Here is a 14076-nt window from a genome sequence, read left to right on the forward strand (position 1 = left end):
GTATAAGACATAGGAAAGCATTACCAACTTTATTAGATATATCAACAGAAATGAGACTACTACTTACCTTCCGAGAGCTTGAAGGAGTTTGTGCCACTGGTTTTGAAATCTTAGCAGGAGCCGGTGGAGTGTGTAGTTCTGAGTGCCTAAGAGGAGATGCTGTAGATGGTGACTCAGTGTTTAAATTGTCGAATAAAACTCTGCTGACAGGCCAGGCTACATACGACTTCAAACAATGACCAAGGTTTGAGTGTTTTTCTGTTGGCCTCCAAAGAAAAGTCTGAGGTAACATCACCGCATCTACATATACTTTCACAGCATTTGGTCCAAGAGGAAGGCCATCCACCAAGGCTTTGGGATCACGACTCTCCCAACGACCTTCAGCAACTGCTTCTTCATCCTGTGTTAACCAATGTAGAAGTTTGCACTTGTTGTTCTCTACTGTCTCAGGACTCTGTCAAACCAATAAATTCCACATTGGAAATACATTACTAGATTTTAGAAAACAGAAACTTAATTAGACACCAAACTGAGATGAGGACTGAAAACCTTACTTTATCTGATATGTCATCTGGATCGATCTCCTCCTCAAGAACAAGAAGAGAATCTTGAGGCCACGCAACTGTTTCTCCTACAGCGTGACCAATAGTGTAAATTTTTGGCGCCGGTCTCCAAAGAAATGCATCTACTTCAATAGCCGTCTCAACTACCACCTTAACTGAATTAGGGCCCAATGGAACATTGTTAACAAACTCCATTTCATCAGAAGACATAAAACGACCCTCGGCTACTTTGCATTCCTTGTCACACCAATCATATAGGATACACTTAGGATGCGGTGTCCTATTAGTCGTCACACTCTACAAATATTAATCAAGACAACAGTTACATTCCGTTCAAGCTAGTTGAGCATGAATAATATTTGCACTAGTACTTACTCTTGGTGCTGAATTCTCACCCTCTTCCGAGTCTGGCCTCTATAATTAGGGAAAAAAATAAGATTACCATTTTTAAAGAAAAAAAGAATCACAGGAGAGTTGCTCTGAAACACTTACTCGACTATTCATTTTACCAAGAGCCTCTTGCAATTCTTGGACCTGCTGCTTCAACTGATTTTGTGTCTGTTGCATTTCAGTCACATACTTGTTCTTCACTTCGAAAAAAGCCAGTTTGCTCACACTCATTCCTCTACCCATAGCCCTCAATCGTCCAGGATTGTCAGGTCCTAAGATCTGAGTAAGAGTATCTTGTTTTGGGTTTGATGATGATGATCCATGATGCTCAGACCGAATAAACTCATTAGCCTTTTCCTGTCACATGTTCAAAATGTTTAGTGAGATTTTTAACTCTAATTTTAAACATGACAAACGAATAAGAGAACAACATAATAATTACTATTTTGTCAGCAGCATCTGTGTTCACTGCAGTGCCATCCTTTTTAGTTCGTGACTTCACCCACACATTCAGTCTCGTCACTTCAGCAGGAACAGAGCTCTTTTTTTTCTGCATAATGATTCAGGTTTATGATTCAGGAACAAAAACAATTTCAAAAAAAATTGCAACAAATACACAAATCAGGCTCGACCATAGTTACAATATATATACTTACTAAATCTTCTGCCAATCTAACCATTCCTTTACGGCTACATGTGTGAGGAATCTGCTTACGCCTTCTTTCCTTGTACGACTCCCTAACAGCCTATATAGAAGTGTTAGAAACAGATGTAATATAATATAACTAATTAAAATGTCATACCTTAAACTCTTTACTAGTCTTCTCTTTCACAAACTTCCTCCACTCTGCAAGCTGAATATTATCTGGCCTCAACTTCAAACGGTCTGTGTGATTTTCAGCATTCAGAATCTGATTAACCAAGCGTGATTTAGAGGCCCTCCATATGCATCCCATCTGTTTCATAACAGCAGCTTTCTCGTACTCTCCATCCAGTTCAAAACGTAACTACAAGAACAATAAAAGTTGTAAGGCAGTTTTCAAAAAATTAGCTATAGTGTCAACAGAAACAAATTACCTGAACAGACTTCCATAGAACGGTTTTCCGGTCCTCGCCTATTTTTCTCCAATCATCTATCACCACAGGAACATGTTCCCTAACCAAGGGACCTAAGTACGAAGAGAGCTTAACTGATCCTTCTCCACAGGGTTCTCCAAATTCTGTGAAATCCACCTTGATCCGTGCATTAGGATCTCTCGCAATATCTTTCATCTTCGTTGGTCCTCGTCGTTTTTTTGTCTTGGGCTGAACAGTATCAGTACCCTCATCAGTAGACTTACCACCCTCGTCATGAGCCTTTGCAGTTTCGGATTCTTTCTCTGGTTCTGCTTCTCCACCATCTATCTGTGTGTCTTGACGCTGCGATTCCTGTTGTGTTTCACGAGGATCCGATTCCTCATGTGTGTCCCGACTCTGCATTTCCTGCTGTGTGTCCTGAGGCTGCACTTCCTGCTGTGTGTCTTCCGGCTGTGATTCTGACATCTGCTTCTCATGCTGCGTTTCCTTAGTGTATATGGTGCCGATAAATTCAGGCACTTCATCTTGCACAATCATCTTCCTTTTCTTTGATCCCCTTTTTCCTTTACCCATGGCTTTCCTACAATCAAACTCAAGGGAAATTCAAAACCAACTCAACATTATATGCAAACACAAATAAAAGTAGGTAATCAGTGAAATCAAACATAAAATGTAATGCGAAACCCAAAAAAAATGTAATGCATTGGAAAGTAACCAACTAAAATGTAATGCTAAACCCAAAAAAGAATCAATGAAATCAAACGTATATTCCTTCACAATCATCTCTGACATTCTCAGCCTCATTTGATATGTCTTCAAGACACATATCTATATCCGAAGGCAGTGGTCCTACATCTGCATGTCCATCTTCAGGTTTCTCATCACTGTATCTTCTACATGGACCCTTCATAACTACATACCAACTCGATTCATCTGTGTCCCTTGAGTAAAATATTTGTCTCGCTTGAGATGCTAAAATGAATGGATCCTTTGCAAAGGATATGTGGCTGTGATTAAAATTAACCAGCGTAAAGCCATCCTCCACTTTCACACCGTTACCTTTAACTGCCCACTCACACTTGAATATTGGGACGTAGAAGCCATTGTAGTCTAGTAATATAATATCAACTACTCTCCCATAGTAGGATACAACGTCGACCACCTGAGATGTGTCCTTTGCACTAGATCTACACATTGCTGTTGCCTCATAGTAAACACCACTATTCTGACTTAGCCTATGGACCACATTTGTGTGAAATCGTAACCCATTCACAATGTATCCTGTGTAAGATCTGGCTATACTACGAGGACCATAAGCCAGCCACTTCAGAGTGTCTTCCTCATCAGGTGAATCAATAGATATCTAAAATTTATTCCATAAAAAAAATGTCAACTACACAACATGGTATAAAGTCAAATAAAAACATATATAGTACTAGCAGACCTGTTGCTTTAGCCACGCTGCAAATTTTTCAGTGTGCATACGCCATAAATAAGTTGCATCCCTTTGACATCTACCATTTGAGTCTTGTAGATGTTGTAAATGAGCACTTGCATATGGAAAAAGCAAACCTCAAAACTGGAATCTTATAAAAGTCACAATCAAACCTATTATATGTACTAAGAGAAACTTACTCAATATATGGATCCACCATGGCCGTGTTCTGTATTACAGCAAGATGAGCTATTTTTAACTCGGCATCCGAAAACTGGAATGAGCGGGCGGCTGATATAGGACGACCTTCGAGGATGGACTGACTCTCATACTCAGTGTTTCTGTCCTCTTTTTCTTGTACATTTGTTGAAGTAGTCAAGAAAGCCGAGCAGAACTTCATGCACTCATCTGCAAGATAAGACTCAGCTATACACCCCTCTGGTCTTGCTGTGTTTCTGACATAGTCTTTCAAGACTTTCATATACCTGATTTAAAAGAACATAGAATTTGATTAGTAAGTCCATTTTGACGATTAATTATTTTTTTTTTTCAGTGGAGAACATACCTTTCAAATGGATACATCCATCGGAAATGGACCGGACCACCAAGTCGAGCTTCTCTGCCTAGATGCACACACAAGTGAACCATGATGTCGAAGAAACTGGGTGGCCAAAATCTTTCAAAAATGCAGAGAGTCTCCACGATTTCGGATTCCATTTGCTGGAGTTGTTCCATATCGATTACTCGTTGGCATAGAAGGTTGAAGAAAGCACATAAGCGGAGAATGGCTACCCTAGGACCCTTAGGTAGTAAGCCCCTGATTGCTACTGACAGCAGTTGTTGCATTAGGACGTGGTAATCATGAGATTTGAGTCCCATCACCTTACACTCCTCTAATGATACACAACTAGATATATTAGCACAGTAGCCATCAGGACCTTTAAAATCATAGAGCCGCTTACAGAAGATGTGTTTCTCTGACTTTGATAAAGACCAGGGAGCTGGTGGAAGTAATGTCCTTTTTCCCTGAGCTTTTGGATGCAAATCCTTCCTGATACCAAGACTTTCAAGATCCTTTCTAGCCTTTAGACCATCCTTTGAATTGCCACAATGTAACAATGTCGCAATCAAGCTTGCAGCCACATTCCTCTCCACATGCATAACGTCTAGATTATGCCGAACAGGAAGCTCCTTCTCATGACAAAGCAAATAGAGAAAAATATCAGAACAACTCTTACAGACTTAAACATTTAGTAAATCATAATTTTAAACATACCTCCCAATAAGGCAATGAGAAAAAAATGGAACGTTTTTTCCATCTAGACAATTCCTCTTCGTCTTTATCTCCGACATCTTCATCCTCATCAGATCCACTTAGTTCCTCCTCATTATCAGATGGTATGTCAACTCGAGTAGCCCTCTTTTTCCCAGCCTGTTTTCTATTACCAAAAACATTCTTGTAATTTCTCAACACAAATGAGACATTCCTGCCTGTGAGTAGCCTTCCCTTCGTCCCATGTTCTGTTTTCCCATCAAACCAAGCCTTCTTTCCTCTAAAACTATGCAAGGGAGGCAAACTTTTCCGGTGGCCCATAAATACAAACTTCCTACTATTCTTCAGCCACAAACTATCTGTGTGCTTCCCGCATATAGGACAACCCATTTTACCCTTCACTTTACAACCAGCAAGATTCCCATAAGCCGGGAAATCACTAATAGTCCAAAGTAGCATTGCCTTAAGGGTAAAGGTAGTCTTACTAACTGCATCGTATGCTGGCTCGCCTATTGACCACAAATGTTTTAAATCTTCAATCAAGGGCTCTAAGTAAACATCTATACTATTACCCGGTTGATGTGGTCCTGGAATCAGCAGACTGAGCATTATGTTCTCCTCCTTCATACATAGGTCAGGAGCCATGTTGTAATTCACCAGTAACACAGGCCAGCAACTGTATCGGCTGCTCTTCATACTAAAGGGATTAAACCCATCTGTTGAAAGCCCAAGTCGCAAATTCCTCTACTCCGCTGCAAACGACGGATACTTGTCATTCATTGACTGCCAAGTAACAGAGTCTACTGGATGGCGCAGTTTCCCATCTATGCTCTTGTTATTGAAATGCCATCGTAAATCCATTGCTAGTTTCTCCGATCTGAACATCCTTTTCAGACGAGGTATCACTGGAAAATATCTCAAAACCTTCTGTGGAACACCCTTCTTGATTTCACCAGTATGCATGTTGGTCTTCCATCTAGACGCTTTACATGTTGGGCAACTCTCAGCCGTCTTCAGCTTCTTTCTAAATAAGCAGCAGTCGTTAACACAAGCATGAATCTTTTGATATCCCATATCAAAAGTTTTCAAGAACTTCTTGACATCATAAGTTGATGTGTGCAGCACATTGTCTTCAGGTAACATATTTGGCAATGTTTGCAGCAAGTCATCAAAGCTCTTGTCTGACCACCCATTCTGAGACTTAATCCTAAACAATGAAACTACAGCTGATAGCTTGCTATGACTCGAACACGTCGGATACAAGGGGGTTTCAGCCTCAACTTCGGATACACGTCGGATACACGTCGGATACAAGTTTTGCTAAAAACTCATCTTCTTTCCTGTCCTCACCCTCAACTGACTCACGTAACTGTGACCCCCGGTTAGCTAAATCCTCATCTAGACAGTTTGCAGCTTCATATAAACTAAGAATCTCAGCATTCCAGCATCTATCTTTAACATCCCCTAAATCAACAGAGCTACCATCTCCATGGTGAAACCAATCCGACCGTACCTTGTAAGCATCATCCATTCCATTTATAACCAAATGAGAGACAACCTCCTCACTTGTATGGCGATACAGATTACGACATCGGGCGCATGGACATACAATCTTCCCATTAACTCCTAACTTATCAGTAACACCATTGACAAAAGCTCGGGCAGCTCTTTCGTACGCAGAATCAACTCTTAAGTTCATGAAAAAAAAAAGTTATAACGAGAATTTGTGAAATCTATAAGCTGAACACTTAAACAAATGTACATACCTACTTAAATGAACCCACGACTTGTCCAACATTAGTAAGACCCTTGCCACAGTTCAAACAAGTGTACATGGTTCAAGCAACAATGAGAATATAAATTTTGCTTCAACGTGTAAACAGCAAACGACAAGACAAATGTCTACAAAAGTATACAAACGATTAGAAAATGTGAATAAGTGATCGATGTGTCTAACCTCGACAGAATATAGAAGACGCAAGCTTGTGAAGTCACGAACCCGCACCTGCAAAAAAAAAAAAGAACTGATCGATTAATGGAAACAAATATGAACCGAGAACCTACCTAATCACAACTTGAATCAATCCAATCTAACACCTATCTACTTTCACAACTTCAATCAATCAAATCTAAGACCTATATACTTTCACAATGAGGGTTGGTGAGCGATGAGAGATTACGGTGAAGAGATGTTGTGCAGAGGGAGGGTTGGTGAGCGATGAGAGATCGAGGCGGAGATGGTGGAAAGAGGTTGTGGAGAGGAAGGTTTGGTGAGCGATGGAGTCGTAGATGGAGGAGAGAGGATGTGAAGAGGAAGGGAAGATGGAGAAAACGCGGCGGAGATGGTGGAGAGATGATGTGGAGAGGAAGGGTTGGTGACTGATGGAGTCGGAGATGGTGGAGAGGAAGGGAAGACGGTGAAACCAGTCAGAGATGGTGGAGCTCGATGGAGGTGGAGAAGAAAGGGAAGATGGAGAGAACGAGGTAAATTTTATCCCTTTCTATTATTATTTTTTTAATGCTATGAAAAGGTTATGTTCTTAAAACATACCGCCCAAATCCATTTTTTTCACTAAGTGTTGGCGCTAATCCTAAAAACTTGGGTGATTAGTGATTTTTTTTATGTTAACTGTTTTCTCGGCATAGCATTAGTAAAATGCTATAACTTTCCTAGCTAGACTTACAAATACTTTTCCATAGCAGTTAGGAAAATTGTGCTATCTTAATCTGCTATCAATACCTATATTTGTTGTAGTGCCTGATGAGTACTTTGAATGGGAGCACAAGATGAACGAGTTCTTCCATTCTTGCGGCTGCCCAGATTTTGAGAAAGTGTACATTGCAGCCGATCAGCTCGTCAACCAAGCTCAACACTGGTGGAGCCAATCTACTGCAAAAGAAAACCGTCGCCGGTGTTCTCGAGAATCAACTTGGGATGAGATGAAAAATATGATGAGGAAGCAATACATCCCACGCAATCAATATCCAGAAATCCGGAGGCAGTTTCGTACACTTTGCCAAGAAGATAAGACGGTCATGGAGTATCACAAGCAATTCAACCATCTTCGCATTCGGCTCAATCCAGGAGTAAGCAATGAGAATGTCATGGACCAGTTTGTTTATGGGCTAAGAGATGAGATTCGTTTTCACCTACAAAGGTACTCATGCGATGGTTTGGACGGGTTGGCCCAACAAGCGGCCCAAATTGAGTATGAGAACAAAGAGCCTGAGCCGCTTGATCCGTCAGAAGAGGTCCAGCAAAATTCGAGGTACATCTTTATACCACATGAGCAAGTTTTGAGGACAAAACTTTTTCAAGGAGGAGAATATGATGCAGGCATCAAATCCACTGCTCATAAAGTAGACAAGACTTTCCATGTTTGGACTCGGATGAACCTAGACGACATCAAGCCTATTGTTCGTTTTATTCAGCTGACTGTCCCCAAACAAAGGCCACCACTTAAGCCTCCTTATCAGCTCCAAAAGATCAGTCCAAAGGTATTAAAGACGTGGTCAACACTCATTAATAAGCAGATTTCAATTCCTTGAGATCAGCCTTTTGACCAGCCTATTTGATTCTTTTCTTAATGATGATTTATCCTAAAAATCATCCTTTCATTTGTCTTTTGATTCTGAAACCTTTGTCCAAGAGCTATATATAAAGCTCCTCTCATTTCATTGTAAAATCAGACTTGAGTATTGAATAAAAAGTGAGATTTTCTCTTGAGAGCTTTTATGCTTGTTCTTGTTAATTCTAAGTTATGTGAGAAGCTTTCTTAGGATACAAGTGTGGAACCTTTATCTTTGTGTGAGATTCACTTAGGTGTTGGTTCTTGATCTTATCTCAAAGCTTTTCACATCTTTGAGTGGCGATCTTCATTTCATTTAAGCCGTAGGTTTTGATTTCTTGTGAGAAAAGCTAGAGTGAGATTCTCAGCCTGTATCACTAATTCTCAGTTAGATCTACAGGTTTGCGGTGTAAATAACAATTAAAAAGCAATAAATCGAAGGTTAGGTGAAAAAGATTAATGGTGGCTGCTGAAAAAATTACAGGAACCGTAAGAATTTGAAGACTTGGTCTAAAGAAGAAGAAAAGAAAGAAAGAAGTTAATTACTATTATGCCACTCTTAAAATAAAAACTAAAAATGGACTTTGAGCTTCTTGAACTGGGGATTAGGTAGACAAAACACGTGTTGAGCCACTGAACCACACTGATCTGTTCAACTTGATTATACGAGCTATATATTATATCCAATCCCATTAGAAAATTTATAAACACATAAAATAAATCCCCGATTAAACGTGGATTAATCCCCGCTTTATTCATTAGGCGCTAGGCTCTACCTGAGCGTACGGATAACAGGGAGTGGAAGTAATCATTTCCAAAACCACTGATAACCAAAGTGAGAATATGGTTTTAACATTTAAGGCAGCGCACAAGCAAATCTAAACCAACATTTTCTTACAGCCGTTTAATTACCAGATGTAAATATTATATACAAGCTAAATGTTCTTTCACGATCAATAAAATAGAACATATCATATAACTCAAACCAGCTCCAAGAACAAGTAAAAGTGAAAATAGTGTCAAAAACTTTTGCAAGAACAGAGTAAATAAAAAAAACCAAACCAGCGAGTTTGCATCATCAATAACGGTCCAACGGAAACAAAACTACAAATCCATAAGATAAGAGACGTAAATAAAAACGCTACAACTAAACCACTCTTCCACAATATGAATCTAATAAAGCACTTCAATAGCTTCATTCTTCAACAGCGATCTTGCCCTTCTCGCTCACATAGATACCATCAAGAAACTTCCTAATATCCTTCTTCTTCACATGGCATTTCTGCTCAGAATCAAAACAATCATCAAAAACAGACAAAGACTCAACACAATTACATTGCATGTTCCTTACGCTCTAACAGCAATTTAAAACAAACAAACATCAAATAAGAACGAACCTGATTAATAAGAGCGCATGAACGGGAGACAAGCTCGATATCATTACCCTCAAGAGTAATCTCATCCTTGACTTTCTCAGACCGAACAATGGTAACACCATCCAACATATCAACCTTCCTGACCTTCTTCTCGCCGAGGAAGTTACGGATCTCGATGGACTTGTTGTCGCCGGAGATGGAAGCGTTGATAGGGAAATGAGCATACACGAACCTCATCTTGTAGAGGAAACCCTGAGTGACGCCAGCGATGAGATTGCTGACGTGGCTCAGAGCGGTTCTGATCGAGGCGCTGGCCTTGCGGGAGCCGAACCACGAGTCGATCTTGAGCTGTCGCTTGCCCGTGACGTCGTCTTTGATGAGCTGGAAATCGAGGTTGAGATGCTTGAAGTCGCGAGTGAGCTTCCCGCGTGGGCCTTCCACTTCGATCACCTTGGCGTGGACCTTGATGGAGACGCCTTCGGGGATGTCCATGGTCTCGGATGATAAGATCGTCTTCATCTTTCGTCTCTCGAGAGTGTGTGAAATGCCGACGGCGCTACTTCGGTATAGAAAAGAAATTTGGGAACAAGAGAAACCCTAAAGATCGCTTTTTAAATATGTAAATGTTTTGTAGAGTTTGTTTAAAGTTGAAAGAATGGGCTTCCGGTAAATGAAAACCCATCAGTTGAAATAAAGTTCATAAAGTCATTTCAGGCCCTCCATCCATTAGATGTTTTGGACATCGTTGATTCACTTTTATTAAGCAGCGATAAGACTTTTTTCTCGTTTGTAGTTTTTGGGCTGGACACGACAAACACCCGCTAATATTCGGGTTTTAAAATATATATATATATATATATACTAGGGTCGGCCCGCCCTACGGGTGGGATGTTATTTAAAAAATAGTTAAAATAGTTAGAGTAAATATTTAATATAATTTTTATTAACTTAAAATTTAAATATTAGTTTAGCTCTGAATTTGTTTTTTTGTTAAGTCTAAATATGACTTTGTTGTGGTTTTATAATTCAGAACATGTATCAATATTATTTAGAAATCAATGATATAGAGATCTTCAATCAAATTAATAGCTCTACATAGTTAATTTTGAGGTTATTATAAAATAAATTTAAGTTTAAATATACGCACGAAACTTTAATGTTAAATATATGCAGGATAATCTAAGTTTGAACATATGCATGACAATTTGAAAGTGTAATGGCTATTTTTTTATTTGATTGAAAAGTATTAAGTTTAGTTACATATAAGATTAATTTAAAAATCTGGATTTCATTCTTTATTTAGCTTATTTTACATCATCATTTGGAATTAGATGAACTCTTCTTCTTTGTTAGCCACAACAATTTTTCGTATCCTCTTGTTTTAATATCATACTCCCTCCGTTGTATAATAGAAAATGTTTTGAAGAAATTTTGATGTTTCAAAACATAAGATATTTTGATAGTTTTAAGATACTTTAATTTTATTGAAAAATGGTTAACCAATAATACTTAACTACTTTATTTATGATTGGTCAAATTATTTTCAGTTTATATTATTAATAATATTATCTTCCAAAACATCTTATATTACGGAACAGATGAAGTATTTTGTTTACATCATATTAGTAACCTATTAGCCTTATTTGGTTACAAAATCTGTTGTGGCATGGATAGATGTTCCAAAGCATGGAACAAACTATTTATTGTGAAGATAAGTACAGATATCGAATATTATTCTTTTAAATGTTATTATACCTTTAGTTTGTTAATCTTAACTTCAGAAACTTACTTCTTTATTGTTGGTGTTGTATACAGATCTTCCAATCAAATTTTTTTTTTTTGAGAAAGGGCATTCGGACCATCCAATGAGTTAATCTATTTTATTCTTCACAACATGTGCCTCTGTTACTGAAGGATAACATGTCCAAATTAAATTGTTTTGAAAACTGATTATTATATCTGCGTGGAGGTGGGTGTACTGGTCACTTTCCAACGAACGCCAACACACCGAACCACGTTTTAGTTTTTAACTCACTATAATTTTGCATAATTTAGGTACTTCTTGTCAAAGGCATACCTAAATTTAGTATCGTAAACTAAATTTAATTAACATCATATATAAATATATATTTATTGTTTTATTGCTAGTGTAGTGTAACTCAATTTTATTTTAATTTGTACACATAAATTCTACAGTAATTTGACTTGAATTTTAATACCAAACCAAGCACAATCCAATATAACATCAATTAATCAGAGCAGTTACACAAAAGCTTCAAGCTCCATACCTGAAGTACATAGTTGTTTGCATAACTTAGGAGCTAAAGGTAGTTAAAAGAGCAGAGATGAACTAACGAAACACACATCTTTATGTGTAAACGAAACGACTTTAATACCTTTATTATACTCATACCTCCTCTGATCATTGACTACTAAACTCACTCCATCCTTTTCCGTTTATTTTTCATCTTTGAGAACATCTGCTCAACATCTTCAGACGTTATCGCCCTTGAAGTACCAACAGACTCCTACAAAAACAACAAAAGGATCATCACATTGTCTTTTTCTGAAAGCTGTGGATCAAAGAGGATTCATGGAGAATCAAAGTTCTTTTAAATGTATACCAACAAACTCCGGAACCCATCTTTTAAGTCATTGAGGCGGTGTAAAAACTCAACTTTAGTTACATGGTCGAGATTGTTCAAACGATCAAGTGCTTAGCCTTCCTGTTTCTCCAGTTTTTCTGTTCTTTTCGCCTTTGCATTATTCTCGTATTCAGCAATAGTGTCCTCCGCATCAAGTAAAAAGCTAACCTTTCTCTCGCTGTAAATTGAGAAAACCAAAAACCATTAAATCCCGAGAATAACCAAAAAAATACAAACCATAAACCTTAAGGCACGCTTTCACTTTCATGGGCAAAGTAACTCATATATACATAGATTCCTGCTTGGAGAGTTAATGATTCAGTACTCCACCAGGAAAAACATTGATTATTACACATATACATTCTCCACCAGGAGAGTTAATCGCTTCTAGTGATTTTGCTCACCTGAAAAGTAATAACCCAACGGAACATCGATAGAAGAACAAACTAATAAAGTAACATAGAAACGGTGTAGTATTGATACCATGACGATTCAGATGGACTTGAGTTGCTGTGGCGATCTGAGACTCTGAGAGGGAGAACAGAGTGATCGATTTCGTAATAAGATCCGACTCTTAGGTGTGCCATTGTAACCAAGCAGAGAAATAAATTAGAGAAAGCTAGAAGAAGAATATGCAAACTTAGGTTTTTCAGTTCTTACCATTGACAGTCTGTGGCGGCGGTGGCGAAGAGTATTTGCCGGCGGAAGAAGATCCTCTGAACGGATACCTATTCTCGAACATCGTTACCTGCACAAAGAAAATCGGTTGTTGCTTTATTTGAAAAAGAAAAACTCAGCTATGTGTGAATTTAAGAGGAGGATCAACGATGATGATGATTTGTATTTTGATCCTTATAACAAAGAGGAGAGAAAAGAGAAGGATAACAATCATGATCTTGTTTGCTTTTACTCCCGATGATCCTCCTCTTAATTTACCCTTCCACTTTCAAATTCTCTGTAAAAAACAATTTTTTTTTGAACACAAAAATTTAAGAAGCGAAAAACTTAGAATCTCTAAAACTCTGAGAACTAAGAATCGAGTCAGATATTATGAAACGGTCTGCAGGATTAAATCAACTCTCTCTGATTTTTAGGAAGAAGATGAAAGAACGCTTTCGAAACTCTAGATCGATGGGCCTCACGCGAAGAGCTTCTGGTTTCTGAAAGCAAAGCCCAATTCAGACCCAAAATCAGATGGTTTCACGTTTAATGAAACGCAGCGTATCCTATGTGGCAGCAGGATAATTGATCAATTTCCAAGCTGGAATCCTAGGTGGCATCATGGGAGGGATTTAAACACTTCTTTATATATAAAGATATATATAATAGATTTTTGATCCAATCCTAATTATCTGGCTTTAATATTTTAATGAAAGATTTTGAGTTTCAAACAAAAATCTTTGTTGGTTTTCTTTTATAAAGATACAAATACTAGTGATATTTAATTATTTATTAAGTACAGTTATATAATAAACAAAACGAGTAACAATTGGACAAATTGTAACAAAATAATAATACAATTTAGATACTTATTACTAGATTCGACAATACCAAATATTTGCCTTTTCAAAATGGTACGGAGTAAGTAATAAGTACACGTTGAGCATCGAAAAATTATGATCAATTCTACTTTTGGCTTCCTTATAGTTTGTCGTCAAAAAGGAGACGAAATAGTAGTATGTAAGGGCATCCTCATTTGCGAACCGGAGGAGAGAGGTTCACAGGTAAAAAAAAAAAAAATTAATAAT

General features: G+C 38.1%; 3 protein-coding genes and 1 long non-coding RNA gene across 5 annotated transcripts; all 4 read right to left on the reverse strand.

Moving 5' to 3' along the window:
* Positions 1 to 2787: 2787 nt before the first annotated feature.
* Positions 2788 to 5383, reverse strand: LOC130503611 (uncharacterized). Its single transcript, XM_056998242.1, has 5 exons — positions 4742 to 5383; positions 4031 to 4656; positions 3666 to 3950; positions 3475 to 3580; positions 2788 to 3393 (listed from the first exon to the last, which is right to left on the reverse strand). Exons 1-5 carry the CDS (start codon positions 5381 to 5383, stop codon positions 2788 to 2790), a joined length of 2265 nt encoding a protein of 754 aa, XP_056854222.1.
* Positions 5384 to 9260: 3877 nt separating this feature from the next.
* On the reverse strand, positions 9261 to 10209 carry LOC108823945 (60S ribosomal protein L9-2; the record flags this gene model as incomplete). Its single annotated transcript, XM_018597262.1, is given in 2 exon segments — positions 9261 to 9589; positions 9705 to 10209. Coding segments are annotated over 2 exon segments (585 nt in total). The 3' UTR covers positions 9261 to 9502.
* A 1702-nt stretch (positions 10210 to 11911) lies between these two features.
* On the reverse strand, positions 11912 to 12273 carry LOC130503610 (uncharacterized). Its single transcript, XR_008940879.1, has 2 exons — positions 12080 to 12273; positions 11912 to 11971 (listed from the first exon to the last, which is right to left on the reverse strand). It is a non-coding gene; the product is annotated as an uncharacterized LOC130503610 (long non-coding RNA).
* A 43-nt stretch (positions 12274 to 12316) lies between these two features.
* On the reverse strand, positions 12317 to 13576 carry LOC130503609 (uncharacterized). Of its 2 annotated transcripts, XM_056998241.1 has the most exons (4): positions 13215 to 13570; positions 12989 to 13076; positions 12812 to 12901; positions 12317 to 12506 (listed from the first exon to the last, which is right to left on the reverse strand). In XM_056998241.1, exons 1-4 carry the CDS (start codon positions 13218 to 13220, stop codon positions 12385 to 12387), a joined length of 306 nt encoding a protein of 101 aa, XP_056854221.1. In that variant the 5' UTR covers positions 13221 to 13570; the 3' UTR covers positions 12317 to 12384. The 2 variants fall into 2 exon arrangements, 1 of the variants encoding a protein (XP_056854221.1); XR_008940878.1 differs by having other exon boundaries at positions 12317 to 12732; positions 12989 to 13576.
* Positions 13577 to 14076: the final 500 nt, after the last annotated feature.

The sequence above is a fragment of the Raphanus sativus genome, unplaced genomic scaffold, assembly GCF_000801105.2.
Source record: "Raphanus sativus cultivar WK10039 unplaced genomic scaffold, ASM80110v3 Scaffold1059, whole genome shotgun sequence".
Taxonomy (NCBI): Eukaryota; Viridiplantae; Streptophyta; class Magnoliopsida; order Brassicales; family Brassicaceae; genus Raphanus; species Raphanus sativus.

Excerpts from the sequence above, each read along its gene's own strand:
- LOC130503611 (XM_056998242.1), bottom strand. The coding sequence starts at position 5,383 with ATGGCTCCTGACCTATGTATGAAGGAGGAGAACATAATGCTCAGTCTG. Across the intron at positions 4,657-4,741 it reads TCTCATTGCCTTATTGGGAG|GAGCTTCCTGTTCGGCATAA; the intron begins GTATGTTTAAAA and ends TGTCATGAGAAG. Across the intron at positions 3,951-4,030 it reads TGGATGTATCCATTTGAAAG|GTATATGAAAGTCTTGAAAG; the intron begins GTATGTTCTCCA and ends CTTTTAAATCAG.
- LOC130503609 (XM_056998241.1), bottom strand. Across the intron at positions 12,902-12,988 it reads GCCGCCACAGACTGTCAATG|AGTCGGATCTTATTACGAAA; the intron begins GTAAGAACTGAA and ends GGCACACCTAAG. Across the intron at positions 12,507-12,811 it reads AGTCCATCTGAATCGTCATG|CGAGAGAAAGGTTAGCTTTT; the intron begins GTATCAATACTA and ends CTCAATTTACAG.